Source organism: Erythrolamprus reginae, chromosome 1, assembly GCF_031021105.1.
Source record: "Erythrolamprus reginae isolate rEryReg1 chromosome 1, rEryReg1.hap1, whole genome shotgun sequence".
Taxonomy (NCBI): Eukaryota; Metazoa; Chordata; class Lepidosauria; order Squamata; family Dipsadidae; genus Erythrolamprus; species Erythrolamprus reginae.
In genome coordinates this window covers 359874775-359902112 of record NC_091950.1, presented here as the reverse complement: position 1 = coordinate 359902112, position 27338 = coordinate 359874775, and the positions used below count along the sequence as shown (strand labels likewise).

General features: G+C 39.4%; 1 protein-coding gene across 1 annotated transcript in view; it reads left to right on the top strand.

Annotated features, from left to right (window-relative positions):
• The window catches only part of DISP1 (dispatched RND transporter family member 1), an 81214-nt gene that overhangs the window by 11618 nt on the left and 42258 nt on the right, over positions 1-27338 (top strand). The window contains 1 exon segment of the mRNA XM_070734362.1: positions 25121-25651. Within this exon segment, the coding sequence (XP_070590463.1) occupies positions 25140-25651 (512 nt within the window). The 5' untranslated portion in view covers positions 25121-25139.

The window sequence follows — 27338 nt, the reverse complement described above, 5'->3', positions numbered from 1 at the left end:
ATTTCAATTATATCTTTATACTAGTGGCACATAAGTTATTTTGTGTTTAATAAAATGGAATTAGGGCAGTTTTTGCTAGACCTGTTTATCTTTCCAGTATATTTGAATTTTATGTTCCAGTTTTGACACTAACTGGTAGGCTAATTAATCTGTTCTGTATATTCTTTCATTATTTTCATGCATGCTTGAACCATTTTTTAAAATTTCCTCTATCTTACTCCTGTTTCCTTTATAATTATAATGTGCTTCATAAAGTTTAGGAATGTGAAAACTCTTAAAATATAAATTTCAAAAGGTACTCTTTAGGCAATAAATCAGAACTGGCAGCTTTCAAAAATGTATTGTTAATTTGAATCATTTAATTTCCCCCCCTTAAATCAAATTAAAGATTTCCAAGCCTAAAATAATCCAGTTTCCCTGTGAATGCAAGTTTGCCAAATAAAACTAGAAAAATTCCAACTGTGCTTTCAAAGGTCAGGGTAGGTGTAGGTAAAATTCCTAAGCCTTAGAGGCTGTGGAGAGATCTTCAACCTTACAAGGCCCCCAGGATTTGCTTCTAGGGCATTTTTTCCTTTAAGATTTGAGAGGGGCTGTGGAGGAAAGCTATTAAATTTTCTCTTACTCCCACATACTTTTCTTATTCTTCTCGCCTTCTTAGCAATTTTGAAATTGGATGCAGTTGCACAGGGCTGTCAGTCAGATGCAAATGGAAACATGGTTGTTAGAAGTAATATTAGTAGTTCTCACTCCCCTCCACTCTCTTTTTTCATAGGTTTCTTAAAACCTATTTGTTTCTGCAGCACTTCACTGCAATAAGGAAAAAAAAACCCTTCAGATTTTGCTGTACCTTCTGTTGCCTCTTGTTTCATCAGTTTGCCGTTTTGTGATAATAGTAGTGGTAAGTGGTCAAATCTGAGTGGTCATATCTACTGTATCAGATTTTATGGGATGGCAGCAGACATAATTGGAAATAGGCAGTCCCACTTTATAACCAGCAGACTTAACACCTTCTTAATAAAAGTTTACTTTTTCATCACATAAGCAAAGCTGACAAAGGACCTCTCTGTTCCATTTCTGCCTCCTGATATTCAGAGTTAGCTCAGTGGGTGAGGCTGGGTACCGTAGTAATCTTTGACTGAACGCAATTACGTACTATTTTGCCACATTGGCAAACCTATGCAGTGAAAGTTTGAATTTTATAAGGAAAACAGTATTTTCATATTCAGCTGCTTGAGTTGGTTAATATGAAGAGTGAAAACTAAGTTTGATCTTTCTAAATGCATCTGGTTAGATGATGATGATGGTGATGAATATTATTATTATTATTATTATTATTATTATTATTATTATTATTATTATTATTAATAATTAAATTTGTATGCCACCCTTCTCCAAAAACTCAGGGTGGCTCACAGAATAAATATAGAAACAAAGCGTACAAAACAAATCTAATACAGTACATTAAAAAATTACAGCTAAAAACCCTATATATTACTCAATCAGACAATCCAATCACACCATGCATCACATTTATTGGTCAGAGGGGCAATTGCCCCAGGCCTGGCAACATAGGTGAGTCTTAAGACCCTTGCAGAAGGCAAGGAGGGTGGGGGCAGTACGAATCTCTGGGGAGAACTGATTCCAGAGGGCCGGGGCCCCCACAGAGAAGGCTCTTCCCCTAGGCCCCACCAAATGACATTGTCTGGTTGATGGGATCTGGAGAAGGCCAACTCTGTGGGACCTAACCAGCCGCTGGGATTTATGCTGCAGAAGGCAGCCCCGTAGATGGCGGCTTGATCTTTCTTTATGGAATACAAAAATAGCTGACTCCACTCCACAGGTAAGACTTAAACAAAGGTTTATAAAATTATAATAATTTGGCATATGTTGCATGATAAGCAAAGTAAGCCATGTGTTTATGCGCTCACACATGCCTGGTTTTCTGCTCTTCCTTTTTTAATCTCTGTTCAGCAGCATTTAAATTAAAATTGATGAAGTGTAAGGAATTGACTGTAAGCAGATTCTGGTATCTCAAGGCTCCCAGCAATTTTAGAATAAAACATAATCTTTATGTTTAGTGATACTTTTGTAATATGGATTGGTAATACCTCCCATTATTATCTATTACCATTGGATATGAATTGGCTTTTTATTTATTTATTTATTTATTAGATTTGTATGCCACCCCTCTCCGTAGACTCAGGGCGGCTCACAACAGCAATAGAACAATTCATAACAAATCTAATAATTTAAAAACATTTAAAAACCCCATTATTAAGCAGACATACATACAAACATACCATACATAAATTGTATAGGCCCGGGGGAAATATCTCACTTCCCCCATGCCTGGCGGCAAAGGTGGGTTTTAAGGAGTTTATGGAAGGCAAGGAGGGTGGGGGCAGTTCTAATCTCCGGGGGGAGCTGGTTCCAGAGAGTCGGTGCCACCACAGAGAAGGCTCTTCCCCTGGGACCCGCCAACCAACATTGTTTAGTCGACGGGACCCGGAGAAGGCCAACTCTGTGGGACCTAATCGGTCGCTGGGATTCATGCGGCAGATTTATTAAGTTATGTTATTGTTATTAAGAAAGAATAATAACAAAATAACAAAGTTGGAAGAGACCTTGGAAATCTTCTAGTCCAACCCCCTGCTCAAGCAGGAGATCCTATATCGGTGATGATGAACCTTTTTTGGTTCGTATGCCAAAAGAGGTGATGGTGTTGGGGGGTGCGTGCATGCCCCACACCCATAATTCCATGTAGCCCCCACACACATGCGCATGTGCCTCTCCTCCTGGCACGCAATGGCATGCGTGTTTTTTGCCTTCTCCCGGCTTCAGAGCCTTTCTAGAAACCTGGGGAGGGTGAAAATGGCCTTCCCCATTCCCCCGGAGTCCCTCTGGAGGCAGAAAATGGTCCATTTGCCAAGTTCCAGTTGAACAGGAAGGCCCATTTTTTTCTCTCCCCAAGCTCCAGAGCCTTTCTAGGAGTTTAGGGAGGACAAAAATGGCCTTCCCCACCTCTTCCGGAGGCTGAAAACAGGCTGTTTCCTGATCCCCAGTGGGCCCAGAATGCCTGAAAACCAGCATGGGTGCTGGATCTGAGTTCGCGTGCCCACTGATATGGCTCCGCGTGCCACTTGGAGCATTTGTGCCATAGGTTCGCCATCACAGTCCTATACCATTCCAGAAAAATGGTGGTCCAATATCTTCTTCAAAACTTCCAGTAATGGAGCACCTACAACTTCTGGACGCAAGCTGTTCCACTGATAAATTGTTCTCGCTGTCAGGAAATTTCTCCTCAGTTCCAGATTGGATCTCTCCTTGATAAATTTCCATCTGTTACTTCTTGTCCAGATACTTTGAAGGATAATCAGAAAAGCTACATTGTGCAAAATTTCAGACCATAATGGCTGATAAAACCATTCAGATTTTAGAATAGGTTTCTTCCTGGAAAGTTGATATGTGAACTGTAAGAACTTCTCCAAAAGTTACTACTAAATTATGTTAAGATGGACAGCATTTTTATATGCTGCAAATATATACAATCTGCAAATATTTGCATATTTGAATGCTCTCCTGTTAAAACATATGAATATAAAAATAGTTTCATGTAGCAATTTTGTTTGATGGTAGCTAAAAACTATACAAGGAAACAAATATGAAGTGGGTGAGACTAATATCCTAGAAAAAGAATATAGCACATACTTTTAAAGATTTGACTGACATGATAGGTATGATACATCAACATGTGGTCACAGCCAGGAAAATAAAATCCATTTAACTAATGTGGATTGAAAACTAAGACATAATTTTATTTAATAATGCATTTAATTATTTTTCCCATATCATTTTTGAAAAATGTGTATAAATGTATTTTATTGCTGCTAATAATTTGTCCACAGCATTTTAATATTGTTTGTGGTTCTCCCACTTAAAATGTCTTTTTGTTAAAAGCTTAGGCAATTACTAAGTGTGTATTCAGCAGTTTTAGCCTGACAGTAATTAAGTGGGTTGGCTGAAACTTGTTTTTCAAAGGATTGATGTCACTGCTTAGCTTTCTAAAATGCTTTAAAAAGTTCTTTTGATACTCAAGCCAATACAATTTTTAGCACTCTATGTGCACCAGTGGTGGGTTCTTACCAGTGCGATCCAGAGCCCCACATCAGTAGGAATCAACTGATGATGCAATTTTCAGCGATATTTCCCTCCCCCCTGTCTTCGTGTGGGAAGAAGCCCTCCCGCCTGCTCTCATCTTAATGACGACCTTTATTTTTCGTCCAAAGCAGGGCCGCAAAGCTCCTCAGCGGTGTTTCGGCTTGTAATGTGGTCTTGAGCATGTGGGGAACTGAAGTCACGCAGTGTGGTGCATGCGCTTGCATGAATGTGCACTGTGTAGCAAAATTCAACTGGAACCTGTCCCTGATGTATACACACATTGTATAATACTCTGCTTTGCAATATTGAGTGTTCTGCCGGGCTCTCTGGCATGAGCCTCCCGAAAATTCAAGGGTACAAATTTAAGACACACACACATTTGAAAATTCAAAACAATGTTCTTTATCACAAAATTCAAAAGAAACAAAGCACCCTTTTTGTATTGCAAAGAGCACTCGTCCCAAAACAACCTTGTAGGCTGTACAATTCCCTTAATCAGTCCTTAAGTACTTAGCTAGCAGCTGTGAAGAAACATCACAGCCCTCCTTCTTCCAACGAAGTGAGACACACACACTTTGCTCTGCTTTGGTTTCAAAGGCGTGAAAAATCAACAAAGTCCGGAAAACAGCAAAGCGCGGTCCTGAAGAACTGCAATCAGATAATCTTCCACAACGGCCAAACCAACACGCTGCTATTTGTATCAGCAGCTTTAATTACTAGAGCCCCACCGAAACACAGGTGGCCTCTCTTATCTCCTGTAATATGTCCTCAATTGGTCTCTTCTATGCATAATTCTGCGCCTGCGTGGGTCCAAGACTTCCGCATCCGAATTGACCGAAGATAATGGAGATTGGCTTCCTGGGCTGTGTGCCTGGCCCCCCTCTTCCAAGTCACTCCCACCTTCTTCTTCGTCCAAGGAAACTGCACTACCTGACTCTGTCGGCAATAAAACAGGCCTATGACATGTTGTCGTTTCCCCTGCATCCAGCTCCACATTCCTTGGGGCAGGAGCTGGGCCAGAGCCAACCACAACAGAAAGTAGGGATCCAGTTACCTAATTTCTCGTTAACTCTGCTTCTGGCTCTTTTTGAGTCTCCCAATTAGTCTTCCTTTTCCTTCTCCCCATCTATTTGTATTGTAGGGAGAAGATGCTTATTTTGAATTATGGCGTCTAAACTATCACTGTGGATTACCAAAAAATACTCATGCACAAAGGCTTCTGCACATGCGCGGAAGATAATTTCTGAGAAGTGACGTGCGGGCGCAAAATGTACACTTCCATCGCAATGCGAACTGACCCAGCAGGGAAATGAAGTAGAACCCTGGTTTGTTGGGAAGGATAATTCTCCCTTTGAAAGCCACAGCAGAAGAGAGAAGGAAGAAAATACTCCATATTTCTTTACTGAAAAGTAAAAGTTCAGCATGAAATATATTACATGCTGTTTTAGCAATATTAGAATGTTTTTATAACCTACATAAATAATTGACTTTTTATTAATTTAATATTTGTAAGGAAAACAGCTAAGCCAGCCAGTTTAAATCCAATACATTCAAGCATGATGATTTTAAGAGTAGAATAAGTCGAACGTAATGTATTCCGTGTTCCTAAAATAATAGAGTAACTTGAGATAAGCAAATCTTGCTAAAATAAGTTTTTCCAAATCACTGTTCCATTTAAGAACCTCAAAGGTTTTTCCAGGTTTCACATTGTTTGAAAAATGCTTACTTGACTGATAAATTAGCATTGCCTCCACAAAAGAAGCCCCCACTTCAAAATAATGCAGCATTATGGGGATAAAGGAGAGTCAGTGTATTTTGATATTTAGAAATTTCAATAATGGGGAAAAAATGCTATTATCAGAAATTTGCAGCCTTGTCTGGCAGTTTGCCTCTTCAACCAAAGGAGAAAACGTTGACAGGCAGATGCCTTTATGCGATTCTGACTGGTAATAATCATAATTTGACATGGTCGTCTTATGGGTTTTACAGCAATTTCTCATTTCCATGCAATTGTTACACAGAATCCTGTCATAAACTTGATTTAATTTAGGTCCATCTTGATTCTGATTGCAAGTATTTAAAAATAACTGTTATTGTCCCTGTTGGTTATTTTTTTACAGCATAGGATTTAGAACTTCTAGTATTGTAGCAAAAGAAAAATCTCTTTTTGACCCTCATGATTGCTTTACCCTGGCATGTGAGCAAAGCATCCCCTAAATCCAGTTTGCTCCTTGAAGGCGTGAGAATTTCTCTACTGCATGAGGTCTGTGCAAATCATCTGCACTACAAAGGAATGCATCTCAGCCCATTTTAGTAATCTGGGAATCGCAAATATTTAGAAACAGCATGCAACAATGGCAAAAAGGAGAAGCAATTTAAAGTTTGCTGGGTTCTTACCCTAAATTGTATTTGGCCTGAAGTTTGGGAAGGGAAAAAGATCAATTCTTTAAATTGAGAGAATAGCGGAATAGCAACTATTGCACATTTCAGAAAAAGGGGGAAAGAATTTCTTGCTTTGTTTTAAAATTTAAATGGATTTTCTTAATCCTGTTTAACTAAGGCGAGAAAGTCTTTGTTCCTTTTAGGCATTGTGCTATTTAATTTTAATGTTACTGTATATGTCTTAAGAAATAATACAACTGGATTTTAAACAATAAATCTTGACCAAATAGAATTGTATTGTCCGGTCTTTCCAGTTGCACAAATAAAAACTGAACTCAAAGTTGGGATGGGACACATTTTGATAAATCAGTCTTTGATATATGCTATTAAAATGTCTTTCCAAAAGATAATATGTGCTTGCCAATAATAGCAATGGGGAGGGGTTTTCTCAGAGTTTCTTGTAAATAACTAAATTCTTTGCTATCTTGTATGCTGGTGAGTGTTATCTTTCAACTTTGTTTTGGCGTAGAGTCAAAAAGAAATCCAGTGTACTTCTGATTTCAGTAATTTGTTACCTGATAATGTCTGTGCATATTCGTTGTCCACTTAATCTTTTTTGGTGTTGTTGTTAGGCAATAAAGAGAAAGAACGAAGGTGATACAGTATTCATTGTGCAATATTCTGTGTATTGTGAGTTGCAGTATGCAGTAATCCGTTTCTGGAAAAGTCTAGGTTCAAAATTAGGCATTCTGGGTTCATTGCTATGGGGAATATATGTCAGACTTTTGTGTTGTTTGTTCATGGGGAAATATACAAAAATGCCTTATAGGATTCAACTTTGAGATCAGACTGGATAATATCCACTGCTCAAAAAACCAAAAGGAACACTCAAATAACACATCCTAGATCTGAATGAATGAAATATTCTCATTGAATACTTTGTTCTGTACAAAGTTGAATATGCACAACAGCATGTGAAATTGATTGTCAATCACTGTTGCTTCCTAAGTGGACAGTTTGATTTCACAGGAGTTTGATTTACTTGGAGTTATATTGTGTTGTTTAAGTGTTCTCTTTATTTTTTTTGAGCGGTATATTTAGTAAGTATGTATTGCACTGGAGAGAAAATTTATGGATCTTGCTAAAGGAATTTGTAATGCTCATTGACACCCTTTGTACTTTATAATAAAAATCTGTTGCTCTCCAGATTTACTTGGTATTTGCTTATGCTGGACTAGAAATTGGGAAATTAGGAGTTCTAGGTCTCTTTAGGCATAAAAGCCTGGTCTAGACTTTGGGTCAGTCATTCTTTCTCAGCCCAACAGATCTAACAGAATAACAAATACTGATAGTTTTTATTATAGTTGCTTGCGCAGTCAGCCAGATGTTTAGACTGAATTAGACATTTTTATCCACCTATTGAGTTGTTCCCAGGTTGGGAATTTTATCAATGTTTTCCTGACCATTTCAAAACAGATATATTGCATGTAGGAGTATGGACTGATAAATGAAGCTGATTGCTACACTTACTTCATTATTTGTATTTCATTCAGGAATCTTGGCCAGACTAGTTTTAATTCTGGCAGTTCCATAACCGTCAGCATGAACCTTCCAATCGTTTACTCCCCCCAGAAAAAGGGGAGGTCAGATTTATAAGGAAAAAATAAAGTAGAACATAGTCCCTCCCACTACTCTTTTTACAACTGAAGTTGAAAAGGAACCTGGAGAAGAACTACAAAATGGCATTTCTCTTCTCAGCTGAATAACTTCTTTGTCTTTATATATGGGCCGTTTCCTGTCTTTGGATCTATAATCAAATTTAGTTTGTTCTTTAATAAACTATATTTAAGTCTGTTTGCTGATTAAATGGCACCCACTCCTGTTCTGTCGGGCTCTCTGGTAGACTCCTCCCAAAAATTCACAGTACAAATCAGACACACACACGTTTGAAAATTCAAAACAATGTTCTTTATAATGAAAATTCACTTAAACTAAGCCCTTTTTGGTATACCAAAGAGCACTGTCTCCAAACAAACTGGTAATTTGTACAAGTCCCTTATCAGTTCTGTGATACTTAGCTTGCAGCTGTGAGGCAATTCACAGTCCTTCTTTCACAAAGTGAAACACACTTTGCCCTGGTTTAGTTTCAAAGCGGGGAAAAATCAGCACACAAAAGTTCAAAGTCAGTAAAGCAGTCACGAAACACAACGATCAGATAATCCTCCACAATGGCCAAACCTACAGGCTGCTCTTTATAGCAGCCTCACCATTACCGCAGCCCCACCCAACCACAGGTGGCCTCATTTTCTTTGATAATAATCTCTCAGTTGTTGTTGCCTATGCATCGCTCTCCGCATGCGTGGCTGTATCATTAACTCTTGTTCTGAATCCAAGGAGGAGCTAGATAATTGATCTCCTTCTGAGCTGTCTGCCACACTCTCCTCCTCCCTGTCACTCATGTCTTCTTGGTCAGAGGAGCCTTCATCAGCAGATTCCACCGGGGGCAAAACAGGCCTGCAGCATGTAGATGTCTCCCCCACATCCACAGTCCTTGAGGCAGGAGCTGGGCCAGAGCTAACCACAACAACCCCTAAAGCTTATTCCCATTACCCATAGTAGATCATCTTATTTGTTCTGGAGGTTGAACGAATCTGTCAAGAAGATAGGTTTGTGGTAAAGGGCCTTAGAAAAGACAATAGAATAGCAAAACTCCTTACATGAGAAGGTCAAGTAAAGCTTTCTCTTTCTCAATTTAAATCCCAAAATGATAGTTATTCTTTGTCAGCAGCAGAGCATATGAATGAGGAATATTGATGAATATCTGCTTTTGAGGTCACTGATACTGAAGCAGAGGATAAAAATAATAATAATGTGTCGACCCTTGTATAAATCAGACCAATCAATAAATAAAATTTGGAGTAGTTCTTTTCCCATCTGTTTCATTAATGACAGTTTCATATTTTAAGGAAGCTCTAGTGACCTCTAAAAAGTAAGTCAGTGAACCTGTCAATAATAAATTCACTATTGAGCTGCAGTCTTTAATCCAGAAATGATGTGTTAAACCTCTTTCCCCAAGTGAATACAGTACATTTTCTAAATACATTTATCTATAGTAAGGATGCTATGCAGTATATTTAAACAAGGTTTAATAGATTTTCTACTCTAAATATTATTTATGAACTGAGCGCTCAACCAGTTCTGTCGCTTGATTTAAATCAGAATTTATAATGATAATTTTTGATTCTCGGTATTGAATTCATAACCGTGAATTTACAAATACCATGTCTGAAATGTTACTGCACTATCACATTTTTAGGAATTTCTGCAAATATTCATGTGTTAACAGGCATTATTTTATGGCTTGGTATATTTTAATATCTTTATGGTGTTACAAATATTAGGGACTTAGAGCAAAGTAAAAAGAGAACATGAGGTGAACCCCGTGTTCTTTAATTATATATTGTGGAGTATAACTTCAATGAGCTCTAACCATATCCTGGTTAGTTGATGATGTTATAACTGTATATCTGAAATTCTTAGAATAGAAAAAGTTGATTGGGAATATAGAGCCGGGTAGTTTGCATTTTATGTGATAAACTGGATGGATGTACACATCATGCTAAACTATGGTTTGGGTTACTCATTTTTTGTTTAATAAGAACAATTGGTTCCTGTAGAATTTAGCAAAAATGTATCCGTTGTTTGCATTAATCTGATATGCAATGTAGATGTTAAAAATAGGGAAGCTCATTTGCCTTTCTATAGATAACAGACAATTTTTGCTTCAGGTCCATACTAACCTAGATACTTGGTTCTCCATAAGTTTTGAATTCCCATATGTTGTTATTACAGCCAATATTATATGGCTAATGATAATGAATGATGGAAGTTATCATCCAAAAAAGTCTGGAGAGCTAAGTATGGAAAACATTTAAAGGACTGCAAAAAAAGTCCCCACACACCTAGACCAGATATCTGAATTCCACTAATGTAATTCTCACATTGTTTAGTTTGAATAAGACTTGTGAGAGATGTAGTCTCAGTACTTCAGTAGTAGCTATAAACGGGCTAAGGTTATCTCAGAATTCAATCTGTTTGTAATATCTAGTTAAAAACTAATTGAGAAAGTGAATCTGCAAATGTCAATAAGCTTAAATGCATACTTTTTGAGAAGTCACTGAAATATGACTGATACTTAATAAATCTTTTTAAAATGTTAATTTGAGGAGAAATAGTCACACTTGTAGGCATTGAAGACTTGGCTATTTTCCCAGGTATTTGAGTGAGGGTGGAGATGAGTTGCGCTAGCGTCAGGCAGGAAAGACCAGGTCCATAGCTGAAGGTTCAGTTAAGCTGATTTATTGCTGAAAGCCTATGCACTGGAATCTTCTTAGCCAATGGTGAGCATCTGATTAGAGTTAGATAAGGATCAACAGCCTTCAAGGGGCATTAGACTTATTTTGCTTGTGACTACATAGGGATTCTAACCTGATCCTTATTGTCACTCTGCACCCAGATTCTGCCATTCTCCTGTGCGCTCCTAAGGAGAGTCCAGGCATGGGTTAACTTCATCAGTTGTCATGGGGACTGAGTTGATTGATTGATTAATTAATTAAACACACCCTCTCTCTCTCTCTCTCTGTTCCACCGGCTGTGATGATTCAGTTTTTCTAACTAAATCGGGGTAAGAGGAATGTAATATTTTAACTCAGCTACCATTTTTACAAAAAAAGGAAAGCGACAGAAGTTCTCCTGCTTGGACTCTTCTTGAATGCAAAAGATCACTTGCTTGCTGCAGGCTGGTAAGCCGGCGAGAACCACCACCGCCAAACAGCTGATGCAGCCGGAGTCCCTGCCTCAAGTCTATAGTTGAAGCGGAGCAGCTATAGGCAGAGGCAAGTCTACTCCATTTTTTTGCTAGACGATTGAGCGGTTGTTTTGAAGGCTCTGTGCTCCAGCTGGAGCAGATAAGCAGTGAAGAGTGCTGGGGAGGCTTGTTTTCGCCTCCGTAACTGGCTATGCTTTGTGAGGGTGGGTTGGTTGCTTTTCAATCTTGTAAGATGCCCAGAGCTGCTTGATGAGAGTAGTTGTATAAATTATATAAATAAACATGTTACTTTAAAAAATTAATGAAAGTTTATTGCGAAAACATTTTCATGCTTGCTGGGCAATAATTAAAATTGGCAACTTTCACATATACAGGGGAAAATCAAAGTATCTCAGAGAAATTTAACACATGCTTCTTAAAGTGTTGGAAGTTGAGTTCTGGCCTTTGATTTATCTCTAGCAATTGAAATTCCCAGTCTTGCTTCTCTTTGCCAAGAGACAGCTAGCAAAGATTTCCTCTGCATTGGAAGAGCTGTATTTGGTCAGTTCAAAACTAAATGAATAAAAGTCACACTTTGACTTGTGTTGTCTGATTATGTGCATGTATGCATATGTGTGTATGCACTTGTGTTTGCAATTTCAGAAAAAGAATGGTAGTTGGGGTTTCTTCTAGAATAGTTTCTTCTGAAGAATACTAGTTGGAAATAGATATTTCTATCAATAACGTTTATATTTCAAGATAACAAACTCAAGCTGAAATTCCAACAGACTTTCCAGAGCATTTTTTGATTCCTTCACATTTCTGGAAATGGACCATCTTAATTAGCTCACCAACATATTAAAGGGGATCTGCTGCTATCACTTGCTGACCTCTTACAAAGCAATTAAATATCACTCAGTAGAACTTTCAACTTTATAGTAGAAGGGGAAGTTAACAATGTGAATTGGGGAATCCCTTTGAAGGAATGTTCATGTTAAAGAAGAAATAATGTAACTTTTGAATGCTATGGGTGTTAACACTGTGTGTGGATAGTTGTCAGATGTATCAGATATATTTCTTTCCATGAGCTAGAATATGTTGAATTCTATTGGGTATGTCAGTTGCCATCTCAGCACTGCACATAGTTTGCTAGGATGGGTGGTGTTTGCAAATTGCTTCTCAATGCTTCCCACAGCTCAACGAAATCTAGTACTAGATAAACCGCTAATTAGATCATTTCTCACCAAGCTCGAGGTCAGAAATAGAAAAAGATGCATATTGCTTCTTGATTATTTTGAGAGCAGAATTCTTGGACTTTCCATAACTATCTCAAACCTGCATGTCTGTCTTTCTGTCTTGGTTATCCTGATTAGAAAAAGACTAGTTTTGAAAGTTTATTTCCTTCATTTTTTCATTTTTCTTCTTCCCCTCTGTTTCATTTTTGGTACATGTGTTCAGTTTCAGGCTGTATGTCACAGCAGAAGGACTGTTTTATTACTGATATCAATAAAGTGATGAAAGGCTTTTTTTGTCCAAAGAATCAGCATGAAAAGCTTTGAGTATTTATAAGCCTCACTATAGAGAGATATCTCAGTCATGGGCTGCAGCCTTATATGGAGATCCGATTGACCTGCAAGTCTTGGAATTGCAATATACAAGATGCTAAACTGAAATAGACTTTTCCATGTTGTGATGGAGGGAAGGAGGGAAGAGTAGAATTGGAATTACAATTAGAGTAGATAATATTTACTGCCTTTATTTTCTACTTCTATCCCGATTTGTTGGAATTAATTAAAGTTTTTGGTCCGACCCAGCTGTATAACTCAGACTTATGCATTGTATAAATTTGAAGCTGACAATATGTCTGTCTTCTGATATGTCCAAAATGTGCTTTTATTTTAAAAACAACTGGACTTTGATTCTTCTGTAAGACATTTTGCTTTTCACCCAAGCAACATTTCCAAGATCTCCTAATAGTTTTGGATTACAGATCCCATAATCCCCATCAGCTTCCTCAGATAGTTGGTACTAGAGAGAATTGTCTCAAAACAATCAGGAAGGTACCAGATTCCCCACTCTCTGTCTTTAACTGGTTCAAAGTATTAATTTAAGTGGCTGTGAATTTTAATAAAGCTGAAAGAATGAAAGTTGAAAGGCACCTATTGTCAAGTTTGAAAAACACTGGTTTATATTCTGTTATTCCCTTCAAAAAAATACAGCTATAAGTAATAGCTTAACCTGACACTTCCCCCCTTATATATTGAGTAAAGCCATGTTACAATCAAAACCAGCCTTCCCAAAGTTTCATGGAGATCAAATCTTCACCCCCAGCTGTTACCATTGAGTCTTTGCCCCTTGGAGTTAAATAGGAAAGCAAGTCTCCTATAGGCAAGGAAGCCGTGGAAATTCCTGCCCCCAGAAAGCTCAGATTCAAGGCAATTTGCATCTGTGTGTCATTCCAGCTTGTGTCCGCAGTATTGCAGGGCAGCCCAACTTGCCTTTTTCCTGTTGTTTCTGCTGATTGGAGCTGTTAACCAATCGCATTTGCTCAACGGAAGCGGTGAATGGAGATTCACTTCAAGGCAAAGCTTTAAAATTCATCAAGAAGGTGTTTGCGGAGATTTGTTTGCAGGCTTTCCAGAAAGGAAGAGCTTAATCTTTCATTTCTGTTCATTTGAAAGCAAGGATTTCAGAATTAGGTGAGTTGTTGTAAGTTTACGGCTGGATGTTGTGGGTTTTTTTTCCTTTTATTTTTGTTTTGGCATGGATTAGTTATATATGGAGTTGTTGGCTGAAACTGCAGTTGCAGACGAAGACTTTATATGCCTGGATGGGTTGTAAAACTTGATTAAGTTTGGTATGATAGGAATAGCTAAATCCCAATTTAAGGATTGTCTTTTCTGATCAATGGGAAACAAGCTATTTATACAATTATTGCAAAATGGGATTCTTCTTAATTTGGAACATGTTTAAGAAAGCAGACTGTACTTGTAAATATACCGAGGTGACAGATGCTTGATAATTAAGTGTATTCAATGAAGTCTATTCTGTACTATAAATTTCTCTGTGCTGGCTCTCTCTAACATTGGTGTAACATATTGGAAGTATGCTGCTAGTTTTTTATTTCAAAATGTGCTGTTGGGGGCAGGTATACCAAGGTATTACAAATAAAATAATTTCAAAACTGTAGATTATGATTATTTTTAATAAGTGTACTGTGAATTATAAGTCAAGTACCTGTTAAGGTTATTGTGTATCAGAAACAACTTTCAGCTATGCAGTAGTTGTTAGAACTTTTCGTTCTATCTTCAAGCTAGTCTATGCAATTCTTGCATTATAATTTTTCACACATGTGGAGTAGTCTGTATGAATTCATTATGTATAGTGTATTCTCTATAGAAACCTTGAGTGCTGTGTTAGTTTAAATATTGACATTCCCTGGTTACATAATTTTTTACAAACCTCAATATCTTTTTCAACACAAGTACTTTCTTTTGCAGTTTGGGCAAACTGTATTTCATGCTAAGCTTCTGGTAAGCACAATATCTTTTCCCTTTAGAATGTTTCTCCTGAAAGTAATTAAAACTAATTGCAAAGCAGGTTAGTTAAGTGTATAATATGATTATAAATGCCAAATATGTTTGCACTGATGAAAACTCAACGTTGGAAACACATAATTAATATAAAGATTGAACTGATATTGTAAAAGGACATTTCTGGTGAAAGAATTTTTTTTGAAACACTGGTGAGGATAAACAATGTACAAGTTATAGCCAAAATATATTATATAAATATTTTTTTTCTTTAATTAAACTTAGCCTGTATCTCAGGCTAGCAGTATTTTTGGTTATTTAGCTCCCTTTTTTCTTCAATTAGACAAAAAATGTGTTAATAGGTATGATACTTTTCGGAAAGAGAGAAGTTAAGTGGAATTTTGTGTCTGTGTAACAGTTCTGTACTGCTTTTCATTTAGGTCAGAATTGTTGTACAAAAAGGAAATGAGATTATCTATTGTAACAGCAAAAACTGAAATTCAAGTGTAAAAGCCTGTATGTTGTGATGACTCTTTATGCAGAAAATCTTGGGAGGTGGTGGTATGGAGATTGTTGTAAGGTGTGTGGAATTTTTGGAGGGGGGCACTCCTTCTTGCCAACTATGTTGAAATGCAGTATCATTTTGCATCGTGAAAACCATTTGCCTTGACTTGATCAAGCAAAGCTGTTTTTTATTAGGGACATGTCATCTACACTGCACCGTCATGTTTTTTTCTTTAGCTTAAGCATCATCAGGATACTATTGTGCTTTTAATTTCACCCCTCCAATTTTACTCCTATTTCCATGAGTGAGTGTATTCCATTGTTGGAAAATTGGAAAATGCGCATTTAAAATATTAGGTTTTGGTCTATGCCGAATAATACTAGCAAATCATTTTTTGCTGATAGATTTATAAAGTTCCATTAAGTGAATGACTCAATAACCCTGACTCAAAATCTGCGCCCAGTAAACCAAGTGCAAAAGAGCAATAATTGATTCAGATGTAAGATTGAGGTAAAATTAATACAACTGACACTCAAAACCAATACTGAGTGTAAAGCCACCTTCAAAGGAGAAAACAGCCCTTAAATTGAGCTCAATTCCAGCTACCTGGACCAGAATATCTCCGGGACCACCTTCTGCCGCACGAATCCCACGGAGTTGGCCTTCTCCGGGTCCTGTCGACTAAACAATGTCATTTGGCGGGACCCAGGGGAAGAGCCTTCTCTGTGGCGGCCCCGACCCTCTGGAACCAGCTCCCCCCGGAGATTAGAACTGCCCCCACCCTCCTTGCCTTTCGTAAAGTTCTTAAGACCCATCTCTGCCGTCAGGCATGGGGGAACTGAGACATCTCCCCCGGGCCTATACAGTTTATACATGGTATGTTTGTGTGTATGTTTGCTTTTAATAATGGGTTTTTAGTGTTTTTTAAATTATTAGATTTGTTCTTACATTGTCTTTGTTATTGTTGTGAGCCGCCTCGAGTCTACAGAGAGGGACGGCATCATAGTTCCCTCTAAGCTGAGCAGTGAGCAATCGCTCACTTAAAAATCATAATCAACTCAGAGTTTTCCAAACCTGCCCAGAAGCCGAGAGGGAAAGAGTGAGAGGGAAGGAGAGAGAGAGAGAGAGAGAGGAAGAGAGAGAAACAGATAGAAGAAAGAGAGGAAGGAAAAGAGAAAGAAAAAGAATGGGAGTAAGGAAGAGAGAAAGAAAATCAAAATCTAGTTTGAAACTAGCTCAACTATTTAAGTGGCATTTTGATATTGATAGAGTTGCCCTATTATGAGCTCACTGTTATAGACACACAGTACAGTATTTTATTTGGAAATTCTCTGAGACAAAACAGGGTGGGGTTTTTGTTTGTTTGTTTGTTTGTTTATTTATTTATTTATTATTTCTGTGCCGCCCAGTCCCAAAGAGACTGCCGCTCAGACACTATACTTTTCCGCCCACCCCCCAAAAAAATTAGAGGGAACACTGGACGGCATACCAATCTAATAAATAATAATAAAATAATAATAATACCTACATGGATTCAGCAATGCAATTTTGGGGAAGAGTACGGAAGGATTTTGCTACTCCTGCCCTTGTGGGTAGTAACTTGCCAAAGCATTGGTATTGGTCCCTGATCCTGATATTAACCAGTTCCACCTGTGCCTCCAAGCTCAGCAAAGTGCTTCCATCCACTATACCTTTGAGTAATCCAATGCTTGAGACCTGGAAACACACTTTTTCTGTAATAGCACTTGACTTTAGGTTCCCCAAGAGATTTGAACAGTCCCTGATCTTTTGTGTTTGAATGGCCCTGAAGACCTGGTTCTTTGCCCAGGCCTTTGGCATGAGTACTTGAAGCCTTCTTTAGATTGCATTGGTTGGTTTTTAATTTAATTTAATTTTAATTTATTAGATTTGTATGCCGCCGCTCTCCAAGGACTCGGAGCAGCTCACAACAGAACAGTTTTCTTTGTTCCCATCCAGGTTTATCATTTTTGTGGGGACATCTTATTTACTTACTTACTTTCTTTCTTACTTTCTTTCTTACTTACTTACTTACTTACTTACTTACTTACTTACTTACTTACTTTCTTACTTTCTTTCTTACTTACTTACTTACTTACTTACTTACTTACTTACTTACTTACTTTCTTACTTTCTTTCTTACTTTCTTTCTTTCTTACTTACTTACTTACTTACTTACTTACTTACTTACTTACTTACTTACTTACCTACCTACCTACTTACTTACTTACTTACATTTGTGAATTACATTTCTCCTCACCTACTCAGGGCAGCAAACAAAAATAAAATAGATACAAAGTTAAAAACCCCATAATAAAATCATTCATCCATCACTCATTCATTAATAGGCTGGAACTAGATGTTGGTATTCAACGCCCTTCCCAGGCCTGCCAGCAAATCTGTGTTTTAGGGCCTTTCGGAAAGCCAAGAGAGTGGGGGAAGTGAGAATCTCCAGGGAAAGTTGATTACAGAGTGCCAGAGCCACCACAGAGAAGGCTCTCCCCCACGGCCCCACCAGCCAGCATTGTTTGGCTGACGGGACTTGGAAGAGACCAACCCTGTGGGGATCTGATCAGTCATTGGGATCTTAAAAATCCCAGGGTCAAATTTAATACATTTATTACATTTATATGCCTGGGATATACATACACATCCATGTTAATAAAAATGTGAATGCCATATTGTTGTGATTTAAAAAAAGCCAAACAAAAGCAGTCAAATATGTGGGGAAATCAAGTAGCATTAAATTGGCCCATGCCACTTTTGGTGCTCATCAACTTTAAGTTATTTATTTATTTAATTAATTATTTAGATTTGTATGCCGCCCCTCTTCAACTCCCACTATACTGACTACATGGCATTGGACCAGATTACCTCCGGAACTGCCTGCTACCGCACGAATCCCAGCGACCGATAAGGTCCCACAGAGTTGGCCTTCTCCAGGTCCCGTCGAATAAACAATGTCATTTGGCAGGCCCCAGGGGAAGAGCCTTCCCGGTGGCGGCCCCGGCCCTCTGGAACCAACTCCCCCTGGAAATTAGAACTGCCCCCACCCTCCCTGTCTTTCATAAACTACTCAAGACTCACTTATGCCACCAGGCATGGGGGAGTTAAGATATTCCTTCCCCCTAGGCCATTACAAGTTATACATGGTATGTTTGTGTGTATGTTTGGTTTTATAATAAGGGTTTTTAGTTGTTTTATTAATTGGATTGTTACATGCTGTTTTTATCATTGTTGTTAGCCGCCCCGAGTCTACGGAGAGGGGCGGCATACAAATCCAATAAATGAATGAATGAATGAATGAATGAATAAATAAATAGATAAATAGATAAATAAATAAATAATTCTGGTTGTTGACTTCTACACAAGCTAAAGTTGGTAAGGTTCAGAAAGTCACACTGCTATGGGGTGAGTATTGCAATTTGGATTTTGCAGCAGAAAAAACACTGGTGTGCCCAAAATTGTACAATAGAACACCTTATAAGGCAACTGGTCTGGGGAGAAGCAATTCTAAACTCTTTCAAGTCTTAAGTCATATTGCATTTTAAAGGAAAGTGCATCAGATGTGGTCAGAAACAAGTGGGTAGCATGTGTAGCTATCTCCAAGGAACAATTGTAACCGATGAATTTGCCCAAATATCCTAAACTAGAGGTCTCTCTGGCTGGCTGAGGAATTCTGGGAGTTGAAGTCAACACCTCATAAAATTGCCAAGGTTGGAGACCTCTGCCCTAAGCTACATAAATTAAATGAGAACAACTAACTATGCATTTGTTTTTGTACAGAATAATCTCTAAGGCCTGGTCCAAATTGATACTATGCATGAAGAAATAAAGAGGCTTTATCAATTTGAATTTAAAATTTATGTCACCCTAAAGATAGCTATCTGCACAATACTAAAGCTGATGCCATACTAAGTGACACCCTATAAAATGTTAAGAGTCCCCTTGTTGTTTTAATTTCATATTATTGGCCTTCATCCAGCCCATTCATGACTGCAAACACTAATTCAGCACCTGCATAGATATATCATTTGAATCTGATGATGAAATTGACTTAAGCATTGTCAAAATATTGACTAATGTGTCCTACTTGATTTCAGTGAGGCTAAAACATAATTGAGTTTAGATCAAACTGATTGATAACCTTGAATGTTCACTTGAAGATGAATTAAAATGTAGTTAAACAGCTGTGAATTTATTAAACTTCATTCCTCCCTTGCTGCAGTAAAGGTACATATCTATCCCTTTAGAAAGTGATGTCCAGGTGTTCTATTCAAGAGAAAGCAATTTTGTGTTAAAGCAATTCAGTGGTTTCAGATTGGATCCTAAAGCTGGCTGGAGGCACATTCAGTTCCAAGTGAAGAAGTTGATCACATTTGTATATTCTTAACAACTAAAGCAAGTCCACACCTTTTCAAGTCTACCTTTTCTCCATGAGTAGAAACGTTTTGTAGGTTTCAGCTCTGCACAATTTCAGGAACAGTGACCAGAAAGAGGGTTAAAATAGTTCAATTTTCAACAAGGCGAACTTTAACACCACTAATTAGAGTAAACTTCCTAAATTGTTAGTGCACAAATTTTCTTGATGCATTTTAAGGTAGACTCAAACTTAGGGGAGCAATCTTAGATGACCCGGTGCTTCTTTTATGAAAAAGGGGCATAGTTTAATAAGAAGAAATAGCTAGAGGCCTATAAACAAAATAAGCTAGTGCCAGGAAAGTCAGAAAAACTCCCACATATTATGAATAGCAAAGAGTTTAGGGAATTCCAAAAATGTCTAGTTAAGAGCCAGAAGCTAAGATCAATGACATTATGCATTTTAGAACTCTGTAACTGCCCAAGGAATAGTGGCTTGAGAGGTAAATAAATATTGCTGATAAAAAGATCAGGCACCACCTGTTATGACTATTTTAATTTCTTTCTTTCACGCTACAATTTTATAGCAGAGGAAAACTAACTTTTGCAACTTGCCTTTCTCTTTGTTGGATTGGATTTCCATTGTTGTGGCTGAAAAGCAGGATGCTTTCTTAGCAGAATGCTGTTGAGTGACATTAATGAAATGAAACAGGTTGTTGCATTTTGCTCAGTTTAATTTTCTGGCAATCTTTTTTGTGAAGTGAAATAAAGCAGGCGAAGCATTACCTTCTCCTGACTGACAGTGGGAGAGTGCAAGGATGGATGATCCTTTCTGCCCAGAGACCGAGTCATAAGTGAAGCCACACCCCATTGTCTCTCTCCTTGATCCCAGTTTTTAACTCAGTCTTGCTCTAGAGCAGTGATGGTGAATCTTTTTTGAAGTTGAGAACCAGTGGCAGGAAGTTCAAAATGAGCTACCTCCAGTCCTTCTTGGCGATTTCCTGCTTTCCATCAATCTCACTGAAGCATATCTCCATGTGCCGATTCTGGTGGCAATCGTCGGTTCTTGAGATTCCAGTATGGGAACGAACATTAGCAGTACAGGGCTCTACCCTTCAGCCTGGCTTCCGCTCTCAGGTGTTTCACCAAAGTACTGGAGCCACTGGCAACCCACCTCAGAACCATCCCAGTGAGGCTCCAGTGCTACCTGGACACAGACTGAGGTCAGCAACGTCAATTGGCTGGAGCACAAGGCAGTGCACCTGGTGTTGCACCACTTCCAGGACATCATCCAGGGTCATCATGTCCTGATTTTAACCAACAACGTGGCCACCAAGGTCCACGTAAATTGTAAATCCTGATAGTCGATGGTCTTCTGGCTGCTTGGATAGTCTGAATGACCCTGAGGGAATACTTGTCCTCAGTTGACCATCTGGCACTTGAGAGGAAGCTCTTGGGGGAGAACAAGTATTCCTCCGGGGTCATTCAGACTATCCAGGCAGCCAGAAGACTATTGACTACCAGGATTTACAATTGCGACTTGGAGGGCTTTCGCCAATTGGTGTTCACAGAAGTCTGTTGATCCTTCTGCAGCCTCAAGTCCTAGACTTCCTCAAGGATGGTCTGGTTAGGGGACTGTCACACAACACTATCCGCAGGCAGGCGATTCCCTTTCTCATCATCCAGCGATCAGGCGCTTCATTAGGAAAGCAGCTACCTTACACCTGCCTGTGTTCCATTGGTTTCCCACTTGGGATCTACCTATGGTACTGCAGGTGCTCACATCAGAACTGTTTGAGCCACTAAGGACAACTGCTCTCCATTTTATGACATTGAAAGTCATCTTTTTGGCAGCCATCACCTTGGCCAGGCAAGTTTCAGTTAGTTAGTTAGTTAGCCCTGTCGTTTAGAGACAACCTCTGCATTTTCCATGCAGATAGAGTGGTCCTCAAACTGGATCCCTCCTTCACCCTGAAAGTCAACTCCTGATTCCATCAGACCTAGGAGATTGTCCTGCCTAACTTTTGTCCAGGGCCTTCCCATGCTCCGGAGAGACAATGGCGTATACTGGATTTATGGAGGGCTCTCTGAATTTATATCAAAAGGACGGCGAAAGATAGAAAGACAGAATCTCTCTTTGTCTCCTTTCAACCATCATCAAGCTCCCAGGTGACTCTGTCCAGGTGACCCTGTCCATGGTTAGTAAATGTTGAGATCTTGTATAGCCCAAGCCCACCAATCTAAGGCCATGCCACTGCCTTGGATAATGGCTCACTCTACTAGGAATGTAGCCACAACAGCAGCCTGGACAGCACAAGCTTCCACTGACGAAATCTGCAGGGTGGCAATGTGGGATTCCCCATCGCCATTTATTCAGCACTGTAAGTTAGACACCCTTGCATCAGCCAACACATCCTTCGGGAGGAGGGTCTTACAGAAAGTGCGTTCCTCGGGGGGACTCCTTAGGGTAATAGGCTTCGGTAAATCCCATTCTTAAACTCTCCCTCTGTAGTCAGAAGAAAAGGTGTTGGTCTTACCTGATTACGCTCCTTCTATGACTGACAGCGGGAGAGTCCAAACCTTCCCTTGCAGCTGTTGGGATCCGAGTCCAGGGGTGACTAATGGCACGAGAAGACTTTTAATTACAGCTACGCTGTAACATTATGCTGTAGAAATTATTACAGGTAGACATGATTGCATGTTTTCTTAAACTTACAGGATATTTCTGTGCTTAAAACAAGAGTTTTCAATATTGCAAAACAACAGCAGTATTTTATGAAAATTGGAGAGAGAGGGAGAGAGAAAAGAGAGAGAGAGTGAATGAATGCTTGTAGTCACTATCTTGGTAAATATGTTATTCCTATATCAGATGATTTAATATGGATGCCTTGTTTCAGCCAGTGGAAACACTTAGCAGAGAACTGGTGGGCTCCTTCTCTTTGTCCACAGCCCTGTTGAAGGTACACAACTCACCATTTCTTGCCTTCAGCTATAATTTGGATCGGCGCTTTAAGATAGGGGTTGGATTTGATGGTCTCAGTGGCTCCTCTCAACTCTATAATTCTGTGGTTTTGCAACTTATCAATATGAATATCAATATTATCAATATTCCCTTAAGGGTGTTGTGGTTGGCTCTGGCCCAGCTCCTGCCCCAAAGAATGTGGAGGTGGATGTGGGGGAACCATCCACATGCCACAGGCCTGTTTTGCTCTCGATAGAATCTCCCGACGAAGGCTCCTCCGACGAAGGAAGCGTGAGTGGCAGGGAAGAGGGGAGTTTGGCAGACAGCCCAGGAGGAGATCAATCATCTTTATTATCCCTGGATTCTGAACAAGAACTTATCACAGACCCATGCATGCGTAGAGTGATGCATAGGAGAGAACAACTGAAGGATTATTACAGGAGATAAGTGAGGCCACCTGTGGTTGGGTGGGGCTGCTGTAATTAGTGCTACAGATAAAAAGAACAGCATGCTGGTTTAGCCTTGTGGAAGTTTATCTGATTCATAGTTTCGTCAAGATCGTGGTTTTGCTGTTTCCCTGTTCCAAGACTGTGTGTGGACTTTCTGGACTTTGGAATTGGACTCAATTTCCCAGTTACTGGGTGAGAAATTGGATTGCATTTAACCTGTGCCTTGTGTGTACCAGAAAATCCCTTTGACATTTAAAAAGGGAGTATTTTCTGCTTTTCTGTTGATAAAGACTTTTGGTTTTCCTTCTATCGTGTGGCGTGTGTCTTTTTGGACTAATTACCCTGTAATTACGGGCGGTTGGGACACGCTGGCAGAACAAAGGTTAATATATAAAAAAGTCTGTGAGGGTACGTTTCTTAAAAGGAAGCCTTATTTATGAAATGTACCTCCCCTTAACATCTTTTTTATTAGCTGTTCTGGAGCTTGCTCAGTCCATCAGAAACATGTGGTAAAAGTTTTTAAAAGAAATTTTTCGTTCATAAAATCATCACTTTCACAATATGCTTAGTTGTATTTTTGGGCCTGCTTGTTCAGTAAAATATTCTGTGTTGATATTGTGGTGGAGGTGTGAGGGAAATAGAGAATGTTCCTACTTTTGAGGTTGCGACTAATTGCTGTTTGGTATTAAGTTTACAAACTGGGTGCAAGGTACAGTAAACCATTAGTGTGTTTAACACTCATTTCCCCCCATTAGCTTTAGGCCCTGAAGACTCCAAACTACACCAGCTTTGTGAAGCTGCATTGATGTTTCTAGGGCAGCTTTCCATTGTATAAAACACCTTGTGCTCAGTATTTATGATTAGTCAATTCAGTAGCTGTATGTGCTCAATACCAGCACTTCTCAAACTCTTCATCAGCAAAAAGCTAGTGCTGAAAAGCTCTTGAAAGACCCTTGTTTAGGTAGTGGAGTTTCACTTCCAGAGCCTGGTCCCTTTTGATTCCAGCTTTGCTCTGTCAAACAGCAATGCTCTCTCCAGCTCCAGAGTGCAGCTGAACAAAATGACCACATCCATCTCACCTCTAAATTCTGGAGCCTAAGGCCCAGCTATTCCTAGCAACGAAACCCAGCTCATCCCATTATTCCCCTTTTCTTTTATTCCTCAATACTTCAGCAAGCGAGTTATTCGAATAGAGTAGTGTAGAGCAGAGCAGAACAGAATAGAATAGAATAGAATACTTTATTGGCCAAGTGTGATTGGACGCACAAGGAATTTGTCTTGGTGCATATGCTCTCAGTGTACATAAAACAAAAAGATACATTTGTTAATAATCATGTGGTACAACACTTAATGATTGTTATAGGGGTCTAATAAGCAATGAAGAAACAATCAATATTAATAAAAATCTTAGGATACAAGCAACAAGTTACAGTCATACAGTCCTAAGTGGGAGGAAATGGGTGATAGGAATGATGAGAAAAAACTAGTAGAAATAGAAGTACAGACTTATTTATTTATTTATTTATTTATTTATTTGTCCAATACACAATGAGGATTTTAGTGGGTATATATATATATATACACATAGTAAAATACATGATGAAGGTTATAGAGGAGATACTCATAGTAAAATATATCTAAGAAATAATAGAAAAGAAGGTATAGTAATATAACATATCAATGAAAGAATAGAAGAAGAGATATACGAATAGAAGAAAGGTATAGGACATATAGGAGAGCAATAGGACAGGGGATGGAAGGCACTCTAGTGCACTTGTACTCGCCCCTTACTGACCTCTTAGGAATCTGGATAGGTCAACCGTAGATAACCGTAGATAACTTTAGATAATCTAAGGGTAAAAGGTTTGACAGTGTTGAGGGAATTTTTATGTTAACATTCTGCCTTTTTAAAAATTCTGTTTTTTCCCCCTTCCCAAAACTTTACAGGCCACCAGGATTTTAAGATATGGCTGCAAGCAGCGGAAGCAACGAGTTTGTCGTTCTGAGCAATGGCAGCATTCCATTTGGAGCAGCAAACCCAGATCTTCTTGCGACCAAGGATGGCACTGTCCTACTCTACAATCTCCCACCATCAGAAGAAACAGTGAGAAAAAAAGTGACTGCGAATGGGTGCTTTCACGTGAATGGCACACTCAAAGCACCTTTCCTAGCAGCGGACGAGCAAAGGACACCACAGGTGTTGCTGCAGTGTTGCCACCCTTGCCCGTATCATCAGGCACTAAGTAGCCAAAGCAGCCAGCAAGAAGGTCTTTCAGTGGCTGGTAATGCAGCACCACCTCCATTGCCTTCCGGCTCCCCAGACCTACCCACTGAATATTCAGCAACTGCTTGCCAGAATCATACACCTTTGTATCAGACTGCTTGTTGCCTTCAGTCCTTGCCCTCCTTCTGCCTACATCATCAGTGGCCTGAACATTTTCAGCACCAGCCTGTGCAACAGCATATAGCCAACATGCAGTAAGTAGATATTTCATTTCCTCTAGCATCTAATACAATGTTTCCCAACCTTGGCCATTTGAAGATATTTGGACTTCAACTCCCAGAATTCCCCAGCCAGTGTTCGCTGGGGGTTGAAGTCCAAATATCTTCAAGTGGCCAAGGTTGGGAAACACTGATCTAATGCAATCCTTATATACAGGTTGTTCTGTCGAGCTCTCTGGTAGAATCCTCCGAAAATTGCACAGATACAATTTCAGACACACACACGTTTGAAAATTCAAAACAATGTTCTTTAGAATGAAAATTCACTTAAACCAAGCCCTCTTTTGGTATAGCAAAGAGCACTTGTCTCCAAACAAACTGATAATTTGTACAAGTCCCTTATCAGTTCTGTGATACTTAGCTTGCAGCTGTGAGGCAATTCACAGTCCTTCTTCTTTCACAAAGTGAAACACACTTTGCTCTGGTTTAGTTTCAAAGCAGGGGAAAATCAGCACACAAAAAGTCGAAGTCAGTAAAGCAGTCATGAAACACAAAGATCAGATAATCCTCCACAATGGCCAAACCCACAGGCTGCTCTTTATAGCAGCCTCACTAATTACCACAGCCCCACCCAACCACAGGTGGCCTCATTTTCTTTGATAATAATCTCTCAGTTGCCTATGCATCGCTCTCCGCATGCATGGCTGTATCATTAACTCTTGTTCTGAATCCAAGGAGGAGCTAGATAATTGATCTCCTTCTGAGCTGTCTGCCACACTCTCCTCCTCCCTGTCACTCATGTCTTCTTGGTCAGAAGAGCCTTCATCAGCTGATTCCACCGGGGGCAAAACAGGTCTGCAGCATGTGGCTATCTCCCCCACATCCGCAGTCCTTGGGGCAGGAGCTGGGCCAGAGCTAACCACAACACAGGTCGTTCTCAACTTGCAACAGTTCATTTAGGGATAATTCGCAGTGACCAACAGCACTGAAAAAACTGACTTATGACCAGAGGTGGGCTGCTAAGGTGGAACGGGGACCTGTGCTCACCCCTTGGCTCTGAGTGCTAGAGGAGTTGTTGGTATGTCTCGGTATAGCTAGGCTATGAGACCTTTGACATACACTGAGCAGAGAATTTTAACAGAGTGTGGATGTGTGATAAAGCCAAAGAAATAAAGACACAGACTTAGTTATGCTTCACAAGTACTATTTACATATATACAAAACAGAAACAATCCATAACAAGCACTAAGCCATACAATATAATAAGCACTAAGCAAACACATTCCCCCCTCAAGGCAAAGCAAAAAATGAATGAGCGTTAAAGCATCATTGAGTGAAGGAGTACTGGCGCCCTCTTATGGCGAACCAGCCCAAAATATTTAAAGTGATAGTATAAGAGACTATAATAGGTAGTTTACAATGGCAAACCCTAACCACCATGTACCTTGTACTAACAGGAGTCCAGCGCAATTATACTACTGCACCTGGGCAGGTAGCTAAAATCACACGTGAACGCTAAAGTGGCTAGCACTCAGAATCACGGGGGCGAGCACACGTCACCGTTCCACCTTAGCAGCCCACCTCTGCTTATGACCATTTTTCACACTTATGACCGTTTTAGCATCATGTGATTTGCAGTTGGATGCTTCACAAATGACCCATATTGAAGACGGTTGCAATGTCCCAGGATTATGTGATCCCCTTTTGCGACTACCTGAACAAG